The sequence below is a fragment of the Lepus europaeus genome, chromosome 2 (assembly GCF_033115175.1).
Source record: "Lepus europaeus isolate LE1 chromosome 2, mLepTim1.pri, whole genome shotgun sequence".
Classification (NCBI taxonomy): Eukaryota; Metazoa; Chordata; class Mammalia; order Lagomorpha; family Leporidae; genus Lepus; species Lepus europaeus.
The window spans coordinates 126,717,294-126,729,326 of record NC_084828.1 but is presented as its reverse complement, the minus strand read 5'-3'; the positions used below and the strand labels follow the sequence as shown (position 1 = coordinate 126,729,326).

General features: G+C 33.5%; 1 protein-coding gene across 1 annotated transcript in view; it reads right to left on the bottom strand.

Moving 5' to 3' along the window:
• Positions 1 to 12,033, bottom strand: part of DHX36 (DEAH-box helicase 36) — a 46,721-nt gene that overhangs the window by 24,052 nt on the left and 10,636 nt on the right. Inside the window, exons 4-9 of the mRNA XM_062212801.1 lie at positions 10,183 to 10,221; positions 8,579 to 8,749; positions 6,519 to 6,598; positions 5,585 to 5,659; positions 5,278 to 5,444; positions 3,373 to 3,454 (exon numbers count right to left, since the gene is read on the bottom strand). Of these exons, the coding sequence (XP_062068785.1) occupies positions 3,373 to 3,454; positions 5,278 to 5,444; positions 5,585 to 5,659; positions 6,519 to 6,598; positions 8,579 to 8,749; positions 10,183 to 10,221 (614 nt within the window). The remainder of the gene's footprint in view (positions 1 to 3,372; positions 3,455 to 5,277; positions 5,445 to 5,584; positions 5,660 to 6,518; positions 6,599 to 8,578; positions 8,750 to 10,182; positions 10,222 to 12,033) is intronic.

Below are 12,033 nucleotides of genomic sequence, written 5' to 3'. Positions count from 1 at the left end.
TGCTGACTTTTTACATCTAGGACTTAAAAATCAGATTCTAAAGAACATTTTGACTATACTTTATTATGAATGCTAGTTAAAGCATTAAGTTAAGTACTAGATTATATTTATTAATATATAAAATCTGGCATTATAGATAAAAATCATTCTTGTCTATTGAAATACATAAACATCTAGACCAAGGGTGGAGAGCTTTTCTGCCAACGGCTATTTGGATATTTATAACACCACTGATGGACCATACAAAATTATCAACTTAAAAAATTACCCTGCTATAGATTTATTCAATTTAGAATCCTGTCTGTGGTTGCCTTGGCAGGGCCAGGCCAAATGACTCTGTGGGCCTTATACAGACTGCATGCTGGATGTTCTCTACCCCTGTCTAGACCATCTTTGGCAGTCAAAATTTTAAAAATATTAAGAGTAACTTTTAGCTTAAGCTTGCTATAGAACAATTAACATTAATCTAAGTTCAAAATAACAGTTGATGACTGCCTAGGAGAAAGACTCAGATTTTAACAGTTTTCCAAACCTGACTACACACAACAATCTTGCAGGGAGTTTGTAAAATAAAGGTTCCTACATCCAATCCCTTCTGATTTGGATTCAGTAGGTTACTCTAAGCATTTTCATTTGTGCCCCTAGAAGGTACAGATAGTGTATATCCACAATCCTACAGACCCTTGCTAAACAACATAATTGTGCTCAGACAGAGATAATGGCAGATCTAGAACCAACATTCATGTCTCCTGTGTGCTGTCCAGTGCTGCATATGACTCTACCATGTTGTAGTGACTGCTAAAACACAAGGCAAATTTATCTGAGAATTCTTAAGAGACACAGGGGTGGGGAGAGACAAAGAATGAACCCACACTTTAAACTCAGTCTCTCAGAGTATAACTGCAACTACATGGAATGAGGCACAGGGCAGGTGGTGATTGGAACATGAGTTTTGGAGTCGCACAGAACTGATATCTCTTTTGCCACGGACCAGTTATGTGACTTTAGACAAGGTCAGAGATTACCATAAGGGTATTTCAAACAGTCCATGAAAAAAACATGGCATTAAAAGTATGAGTTTATTTTGGCATAAAAAGTTTTGAAATCCATACATAGTTTATCCACAGTACGCAATTTCCACTTGTGAGAAAAATAGTTCTGCAGCAAGAAAGTTTTTTGCACCAAAATAAACTTGTGACTTTCCATGAACTTTTTGAAGTACCCTCATACTCTTACAACAGTACTGGCATGAATAAACCACAACAAAAAACAAACAAAAAAACCAAAAAAAGTGGTAACGCATAGTGCCTGATATATAGTAGACACCCAAAAAGTGTTAATCCCCTTCCCTATTCAGTACCTGTGACCCAGGATTCCCCTAAGTCTTCGAAACAAATAGAGGCACCAACTTGAAGTAGGGCAACCTGAGGCAGAGATTGGTCCTAGTCAGCAGGATGGACCCACAGTTGGCTCCCTTCCCAGCAATTCCAAAAACAGTAGTAACCTTCAACCACCCCCGGCCCCCAGAGCCCAATCACAACCCTCCATATCATTTTGCCCTACTTTTGTCAGGTCAGTGTTTCTTCTCTCTTACTTCCCTGTGTGCACTCAAGAGTCAGGGGCTTCTGATAAAAAGTCGTTAATCAAGGACTACCCCTTTTCAATTCCTCTCAGAGTTCCAATTTTATTTCTACTGTTGTGAAGCTTTGCTATTATTCTCCTAGAAAGCAACTGCAAAAAAATGCTTTGATAGGAAGTGAGACACATGGTAAAAGTTGAATTGAGTAGGGAGTGCACAGAAAATTTATGGTAACCGATGACAAAAATCAGGATATGGAAGACCACCCTATGCTCTCATTTTTGCCATGTCCCACACTCTAACATATACATTTCCCTCCTTCCTCCTCTTTCACTGATTTCCTGATTTGCCCTGTCTGTCCTTTCATATATAATCTTATATCTGACTCACTTTCTACTTCCTCCAGACTTTATATAATATCTTATAAAGATATTTCAAAAAGTTCATGGAAAAAACAATTAAAAGATTAGTTTATTTTGGTGCAAAAAAAAAATTGAAAACAATGCATGGTAAATCACAACAAAAAGTTCAGGAGGTGTTGGGTGTTTGACCACCATCTGGATGTCTTTGCCCCTCATCAGAGTGCCTGGGTAAGAGTCCAGGCTCCAGTTCCAAATTGCAAGTGGGAGGCAAGTGATAGACTTAAGTAGTTGTGTTCCTGCCACTCAAGTGGAACACCTGTACTGAGCTCCCTGTTCTGGCTTCATGTCTGCCCATTGTGTGTATGTCTGTCTTTCTGGAAACAGTAATTCAGGAAAAACGTGTATTATGAAAAGGCATGGATTTCAAAAATTATTTGCACCACAATAAATGTTATCTTTTCAATTCCATTTTCATGAATTTTCTGAAGTACCCTTGTATATCAAATTTGGAGGCAACATACAAAGTTTTTCCTTGTTTTATGTTCAGACCCTAGCACAGTACAATGCATAGAGTAAAGCTCAATAAATTAGCTGACTTTCCCCCATTACAATAGGCTATATATTCTTTGCTCTCACCTTCCCATTATCATTTCTTGATTTTGTCATTTAACGAGTTGTAGAGTCCTGAAAAATCTCATCACCTCTGTTTCTACATCTATCCACTAATTTATTCATTCAGATGTTTACTGTAGGCCAGGCACTGTGCTATGTACTAATCACTATGATAAGACAAAATCTTTGAACTTGAAAAGCCTGAAATCTTGTCAAAGAGGCAACTATAAAGAGATAAATCACATGGCAATAAAGTGCTTTAAGATAAAAGGGAAATCAAATGTAATGATTTTGGTTTAAAAAAAGGTTCAAGAAGTTAAGATACTGAAATGTTGCTAAGTAAAAATGAGTTTAGAGTCCAAGAAGAGCTTCAGTCCTTAAGTTAATGTGCAAATACACAACCATGGTCACAAAAATAGACAGGATTGATTACACAAAACTGAAAAAAGACTGGGAACCCTAAAGGGAAGTCATATTTAAAGGGTAGGAAATGGAAGTTGGCCAAAAAATTGAAAGTAGGCAGGAGAACCAGAAGAGTTCAAGCACTAGACAGAGGTTCCCAAACTTTGCTGCCCAGCAATCTTTAAAACATACTAATGTCTGGCTACGCATCTAGGCTTTGCATTGTAATTAGTAATTGCATATGAATGGGGCATCAAGATTTAAAAATTTCCAGGTTATTTTAGCATGCAGTAGGTTGGAAAAATGTTTTGGAAGGAAGCATTCAATGGTGAGTTTCTGAGACTGACTAAAGGTTCATATGAGAAAAGTGTCAAATTAGTACTTTTAAATTTCTTTTATTTCCCAATGTTTACTTACCTTATTTTTTCAATTATGTCTTCCAACAGATACTCCACAACAGGAAAAGTAAAACCAGGTATATGTATCATTGGACAGTTACCTATTACAGCAGATGAAAAAATTATAAATCTGTACTCAAGTGTTCAGAAAAAGAAAAATCAACACATTATAAATAAAAAAAAAACTCTGTTAATATTCTTAAATTAGCCAATGATCTTGTAGTTTTTATAGTTCTACTCTATTTTTCCATATCTACTTTAATAAAAAGCAATTGTCTACTCTTCATTTAATAACCTATTACTTAATTACTGTGATACTCATTTCATAGTAATGCACCCATAACCTTCCCCCCATAACCTTCCCATGTTAAATGCACTCCCTATTATGCCAGGCTGTGCCCTTCTGGTCATGACTTTTTGTTTAACTTTACTAAATTATCTACATACCTCACAGTTCTATAAAATAACATTGTCATAGACTATTTTATGTTGTGCCTAAAGCCTATTAATTAGAAGTCCAACTTTCTTTTCATCAAAAAGACAACATCAAAATCCCAGCTGAAATTAGATAAAAAACATCACTCATTGTGGCACCCAGAATTAGGGGAAGAAAGTGGACAACACAAAACATGACCATTAGATCATTATTATTTCAGATTCATTTATTTAAAAAAAACTTAGTACTGCTATTCTATTTCCATTTTATAAAAAACAAAACAAGCAATATGCTGTGAAGCATAGCATCAGAGGTCAAAATATTTTAGCTGATGCCACTCTTTTCCTTCTGACTAGCATGAATTTGATCAAGCTATTCTGTTTGTTCTAGGTGCTTCATTAAAAAAAGACTTAATATTTGTAAATTAACTGGAATGCACAAATATTTTAAAAAACTTTAAAAAGTTGAAAATAAGAACATCTGTTAAATATAATCATATTGTATTTTAATTGCCTTCCTTTTCCCTCCATCCACCTGTTCTGTTAAGTAAGAAAAACAGTGAGACACAACATTAAAGGAATACACTTTGCAGCTAATCAAATCTAGTTTGAGTGCCTCTCATGCTTAATTTTGCAAACCTGAGTGATCTATTTATAACTGTTGAGGCTGCCTTCTCTGGAAAAATGGGAACAACAGTATCTACTTGTAAGGCAGTAAAAAGATCATAATGAAGACAAACTGTTGAATATGCTACTTATGCTACAAGGCATAAGTGGTCTCTAGTATTATTAACAGTAGACTGCCACTCTGTCTTGTGATGGTATATGAAAGTCACAGAAAGGAAAAAAAAGTATATAAATTTATTCACATCTGTAGGTTGATGGCAATGATATTACCTTAATTATCTAGTGGTAGCATCAAGAAGCTACATGTCTTTTCTTTTTTTAAAAAAAAATATTTACTTATTTGAAAGTCAGAGTTAGAGAAGGAGAAGCAGAAGCAGAGAGAGAGAAATTATCTTGCATCTGCTGATTCACTCCCCAAATGCCACAATGGCCCAGGCTAGGCCAGGCCAAAGCTAGGAGCCAGGAGCTTCTTCCTGGTCTCTCATGTGGGTGGGCAGGGGCCCAATCACTTGGGCGATCTTCCACTGCTTTCCTAGGTGCATTAGCAGGGAGCTGCATTGGAAGTACAGTGGCCAGTACTTGAATCGGTGTTCATATGGGATGCTGGCATTGCAGGCGGTAGCTTGAACCATTACACCATCGTGCCAGCCCCTATATATCTTTCCCATAATGAGAAGTAATGCCACCATTTTCTATTAGACCTAATTCTCTAATCTGTGGTAACAGAGGGTAAGATGATAATATTACAATAATAGTTAAAAGTCTATTTTTGACTTTGCAACTGACACTATTAGTTTTAGAAAACTAAATTCAACAGTTTCCTGATATCTCTCCTAAAATAATAATCATAAATTTCACTCACCAAAATATTCTGAAAATTTCTCAGCATTCAATGTTGCACTCATCAAAATTACTTTCAAGTCAGATCGAAAATTCAGAAGATCTTTAATAACAGTCATCAAAACATCTGACTGTAGATTTCTTTCATGGATTTCATCAAGCACGATATGACTAACACTTGACAAATGCCTAAAACAAGAAGTGTGAAGTATGTGATTTAACACAAAAAATTTAAAAACAACCATCTTTCTTTAAGAACTTAGTAAAATCCAATTTGGTAATTACATCTTTTGGTAATAATTACATTTGCTTCATTGAAACATACTCACGGGTCTGACTGGAGCCACTGAAGAATGATTCCTGTTGTACAGTATAAGATAGAACCCTGTTTCCTCGGCAAGCGACTGTGGGGGAAAAAACCAAAACATGAGTTAATAATTTCTAGTTTTTTTTTTTTTTTTAACTTCACTAAGTAACACAAAAGTTTAAAAGAAACCTTCTATTTTAGAAATGTTTTAATGAAAATGTTCATATTGAATATTTCACTCACAAGAACAAGTTCATCATACATTGTCTTTTTATCACAAAACAATGTTGAGTTCTTTTTAAAAGCATACCTAATAACATTAAGGAGATAGAACTACTTACAGAATCAAAATTTCTGATTCAATAATTGGAAAGTCTACTCATTTAAAAAACCAAAACTGAAACCTGAGTTGCAGAAAAAGACTAATGGAATACAGCTGATCTTTGGTTTGTGCAGGGGTTTGATTGCAGGACACACTATAGATAGCAAAATTAGTGGAAGCTCAGCTCTCTTAGATAATTACATATAATAGAATATGAATAGTTGCCATACCTTGTTTAGGAAATAAATAAAAAAGTCTGCACATATTCAGTACAGGTCATCTTTTTTTCCTTCTTCAAATATTTTTGACCATGGCTGCTTGAATCAGCAAATGTAGAACCCACACACAGGAAGGGTTAACTGTGCAGCAGAGTTGGATATTAGGGGTGGGGATTAAAGACCAAAAACCAATAAAGTAAGTCAGGAGGTAGGTAGTGGTGCCAAAAGGCACAGGCCACAAACTTCTTTCAGGGGAGGAGTGACAGTCTCCTGATGTGTGGTCAGGAAAAAGGGCTACTTTTTTATTCCGTTAGTAATAGCGAGCATAAAAACAGGAAAAATATCCTTTCTTTTAAACCTTCAGCTTCAAAGTATCAGTAAAATCTACCAATATATAAGAAGTGAATGTTTTTTACCTCTGGAGACGAATTTGGTATCCAGTACTATTACCATTGCCACAAGATTCTGCCCTTTCTGCAGCCACTCTCTCAGCAACCTTTAATTCAAATAAAATACAAAGAAAACATAATATCCTTAGGACAAGTATCCTGAACATTCATGAAAAGCTGAAACTTGAAAAACCGTTAAGATTTTCTGGTGAGTTAAAAAATACATAGATTGAAATCTAAAGTATCTGAAACCATGTGTGCTTCCTCAAGAACTACAGAATACTGGCTTCTTAGGTTACTTTTTATTTCCTTTCTAAAGTTCTTCAAGGTCCAATTATCTTGTGTCACTATTCTTAAACTATCTTTCTATAGTGACCTCTTATTATTTTCTATTTTGTCTTTTCTAAAAGAGTTGGAAATCATGATCCAAACTTGTAAAACTTATAATCTGAGGCCAAGTACATGTTGATACTTTGTTTGCTTATAGCAGGAATTAGTATGCTGAATTCTAGTTTTTGGTTGTATTTTCAAAGTTATGGCTGCTAAAGGTAAGCTCTGGATATGTGAAGATACTGTTATCATAATCCAATCATAACTTGTGTAATTAATGGTAAACAACAGTCATCTTGTGGCAGAACAGTGAAAACATGAGAGGTCCTCAAAAAGTTCAGTGACCATATGCATTATAAAAAATTATAATCTATTTCAAAAGTTTTTGCACCAAAATGAACTTATCTCAATTTCATTTTTTAATGAACTTTTTCCAAATACCTGTGTATGAAGTCTGAAATATAATGACACAATTAATTTCTAAAAACACTTCAGAACTGAAACTTTCAAATTAGTATACCCAGTACACACTGACTTAAGATTACATTAATCTATCCATTCAAATTCCAACAGATCTCAGAACAATGGGTAAAAAACAATCTTGCTAGTATTTGTGCTGTCAATATAAATGGTAATGGAGTCTAGTTGTGTAACTGTGCTTTGACAAACGTGATTTATATTCACTGTTCTGTGATCTTATACAATTTTCAGGAAAAGGGTAATGACTTCCTCTACTTTGCTTTACAGTTATTTGTAGAAACTATATTTTAAATGTAAACTTATTTATATCCCAATATTGCTGTAATTATTACTATGCTTCCTAACCACAGATTCTGTATTAAATGACTTAAAGATGTTACACATAGCACTATAAAAATCCAAATTTGGGCCCACATTGTGGCATAATGGGTTAAGCCTCCACCTGTAATGCCAGTATCCCATATGGACACTGGTTTGAGACCTGGTTGCTCCATTTCCGATCCAGCTCCTTGCTAATGGCCTGGGAAAGCAGTGGAGATGGCCCAAGTGCTTGGGTCCCTGCACCCTTGTGGGAAACCCTGATGAAGCTCCTGGCTTTATTAAGGCCATCTGGGGAGTGAGCCAGTGGATGGAATACATCTCCTCCTCTCTCACTCTCCCTATTTCTCTGTAACTCTGCCCTTCGAATAAATAAAAGGAACCTTAAAAAAAAATCCCAAATTTGAAGTAAAATACTTTACAACTTTTATTTGTGCTTGCTTTCTTCAAAGTTTGGATTTACAAAGACTAGGTAGCTTACATCATTTAAACAAACATGTTTCTTCACAAAAAAGTCCTCATATTAAATAGCTACATTCAAAAACCATTAAATACAGAAATGTAGCTTTAAGAAAACACACAGCTTCTCACTTTTACCACCAAGTGTATACCTATATACTAAAAAAAGGGAATTAGAAAAATAATACTGAGTAAAATGTAAGGTCTCCAACAATGGAAATTATCGAAGATTATAATCAATTCTGAAAAGATTCCATCAGTTTTTCTTTGTTTTGGATTTACAGTGAAATTATCCTGGTTTATAACTTACCGTGAATTCATAAATCTCTATTATCTGTCACAGTGATCAAATTTTCAATATTTACTAACAAATATCTGCTTTCACAGTAACAAACCGTAACCCTATTCAAGAATCATCTAAAGCCTGAAAATCAGTAAGTTCTAGCAAGACTACTTAAACGAGAAAGATGAGAGGAACTTTAAAAAGTAAGAGTACTTACTGAAATAGCACTAATTCTTCTTGGCTGGGTACAAACTATCCTGCACGCAGATCCTTTTCCTCTTTCAATGTAGTTATCCAAAATGAACTGAGTAACTTGGGTGGTTTTCCCACAACCAGTTTCACCACTTATTACTGTTACCTGATGGTTATCGATTAAATTTACCAATTCCTATTTCCAAAGGGAAAATCAGTGAATAACATCAAATGCTAAGTCTGAAAAGACAGTAATCAAAATCCTTACAAACTACAGTAACTATTTTTAAAAAACATATAAATGCTTTTAAATTTTTCTCACAATGTTGGCACTTTGTGAATGTATACATCTACCAACTTTCAAGAGAAAAGCAGTACCAAATTATAAAGAATCAAGTCATGACAATATTAGAGAAAAGCATACTGACAAGAAGAGTTCCCAAGTTCCATGAATAAACATTCAGGATGCCTGAGTGGTCTATGGTGCAGTGTTCAGGTCAGTTTCCATGAATAACAATTAACATTAAAAGAATGCTAACATCTGGGGCTACTGTGTACAGAAGTAAATCCCTGGACTAAATAACCACTGAGGACATTACAGATTTAAATCACAAATCAAAACATGGCTTTGCTGGCAGTACAAATGTTGTACACTATTTTGGGAACAAGAAAGGGTATTAACACATTCTTAAGAGTATTTCTTTTCAAAAAGTTAAAACAAAGACAAATTTATAATTATTTAAGTGGGTAAACTTAGGTACCTAAAAATCTTGTATATGGGGAAGAGTTTCTTTCTTAAACATTTTAAATATTAATTTTTTAATATTAATATTGCTTGTATTAGCAAAATCATTCTACTACTTCAGAGCAGTATTACAGGTTATTTTCATGTACAAACAATTTAGTCTGAAAGCCTCTGTTTTAAAAATTCCCTATCTATTCCACAGTATTATACATAGCAAAACAAGTGTCATGTTTGAACACTAAAAATTATACCTGGTAAGTATAGTGAAGTAGAATTTGATTCATTCTTTCAACAACTTATTTACTGAGTATCTACAAAATGCTAGCCACTATTCTGAGTAAAGAGGGACAGAGTAAACAAAATAGACCTGGTTCTCAAGAACTTACATTAGCCTAGGAGGGGGAACACAGATGTCTGGTGGTAATAAGAACTATGAAAAGCAAATAAAAATACAAATGAAAATAAAAAAAAAAAAGTTGGGAAAAGAGAATGATAGGGGACTATTATTCTATGAAGGGTGATTATGTGATGACACATCATTAATTAATGAAAGTATTGTATTACTAGTAATGCCTTAATTTTAATAACAGTGTTGTCTTAAATTAAGAACAGGGCACTTAGCCAAAATAACTTATATATGAAAATCCTACTTAATAAACTCAAAAGACTACAGTTATGAACATAAATATGAGATAACTTCAGGAAAATTGTTTCATGATTTTTTTTCTTTTGTCTTTTAATTTAAAAGAATAAAATTAACTTCTAATAATAAGCTTTAGGAAAAGATTCATTGGTTTTTAAAAAATCTTTTTAATATAGAACATTAAAAAAAGCTGTGTAAAATATTTCACAAATCAAATCAAACACTGTAAATCATTTTATACCTTTTGCATTCCATATGAAGGCAGCTTTTCCCTGAATTGCTGAAATTAAAACAAGAAATTTTTAATTTTCAAAAAAAAAAAAAAAAGAAATGCAATCAAATGGTAATCAGAATGTGCTCATAGGTAAATACACTAAAATCTAAAAGTATTTTTACTATCTGATTTGTGTGAAGTGTTAAAGACTTTAATTCTTTAAGAGTCTACCAATTGCTTTTATTTTCAAAACAATCAAAAAATAGAAATCTATTACATCCAATAGTGGAGACAATTCTTTAAAGTCTAGCATATTATCTAATAGCATTTTGACAAATCTCTAAATTTGTTTTATACATGCTAGATTTGATGTCTATACCACATTCTTTTTCCATCCATCAGTGATTCATTTACTAATGTATTAGACACTGGAGCAGATTCAAAGATTATCTCAGGGCACTTGCTTTTCAGCATTAAGAAAAAACAAAAAACATTTAATATCTGGAGTCACAAAATCTGGTACTGTCATTTTAGTTTGATCTTGGTTAATTCAAATTTAGCATGTGAATATCTGAAACATTTTCTCTCAGAGGGCTGTCACAATATTTGAACGAAAAACCTTTATATACAAAGAAGCAGTTTCTGATATATATAAGCTGCTTGACAAATTTTACACATTTGCTGAATTAAAATTGGAATACTAAAAAGTGAACGACAAATTCTTCTGGATTTTTCTTTTTTATATATGGCAGTGTCTTTCTAAAACTGAAAACTTTCATGCACTACTACTTTTCAAACACATAAAATAAATCATTTAAAAAAAAGAAAAATCTTCAGTGGCATAAAAATAAGGCAGTGTTAATAAACTGCTTAAAGTAAATATAAAAATAATAAACTGAAATAAATTGGCATTGTCCTAGGTAATCTATTGTTGTCATGCTTGCTGCGGTCAAGCAATTCTTACCAGTACCATAAAATAACAGTGAATATAAATAAATTCTAGTGTTTTGAAATATAAGTAATACCACACTACTGTTAATAATTTCTTTCACAATACTTTAAACCATTTCTTAATGATAGCTAAAATATTAATACCTCATGTAGTCAAATACACTCACATTACACGTAAGCATCTGTAAGCAAGTTTATTGCATTTCAAACTGACAGTAATCATTTTTACGTTTTATGCATGTAAACACTATCAGTCTTTGACAAGGCAGTCAAACTGTCCAGTTCCTAATTTCTGGTTATAATCAGGATATGAAATAATGTGATTATAAGCTAAGGACAGGGAATGTCTTAATACTCATAGTATCTGGAATCTAGCAACTAGAAAATTAATTTTTATTAATGAAATTAAAACAAAGGAAAAAAATGCACAATACAGGAAGGATTAAAGACCTTCAATTTTAGATCTGGTTGCAATGTTGTGACACTTTAAGATGACAGAGCTTGACATTCTCTTTCCTGATTTATAACAGGCAGATCGAGTTTGAGCGTCCCTATCCACAAGTTCAAAACCAGAAATGCTCCAAAATCTCAAACTCTTTGAGGGTCAACATGATGCTGCTGGTGGAAAATTCTCTACCCTTTTGTTTCATGGAAAAAATTCTAAAAAATATTTTATGAAACTACTGATAGGCTATGCGTATATGAAATAAAAAGAAATCTGTATGTAGACTTGGTCCTGTTCCCAAATTATCACATTATGTATTGGTAAGTATTTCAAAATCTAAAAAAGTCTGAAATCTAAAACATTCTTGGTACCAAGAATTTTAATTAGGAATACTGAGCTGTATTACCTCACAGAAGGTAGTTGGGAGGTTTAAATATTGTAGTGCATGTGAACCATTTACAACAGTATCTGGAAATATGAAG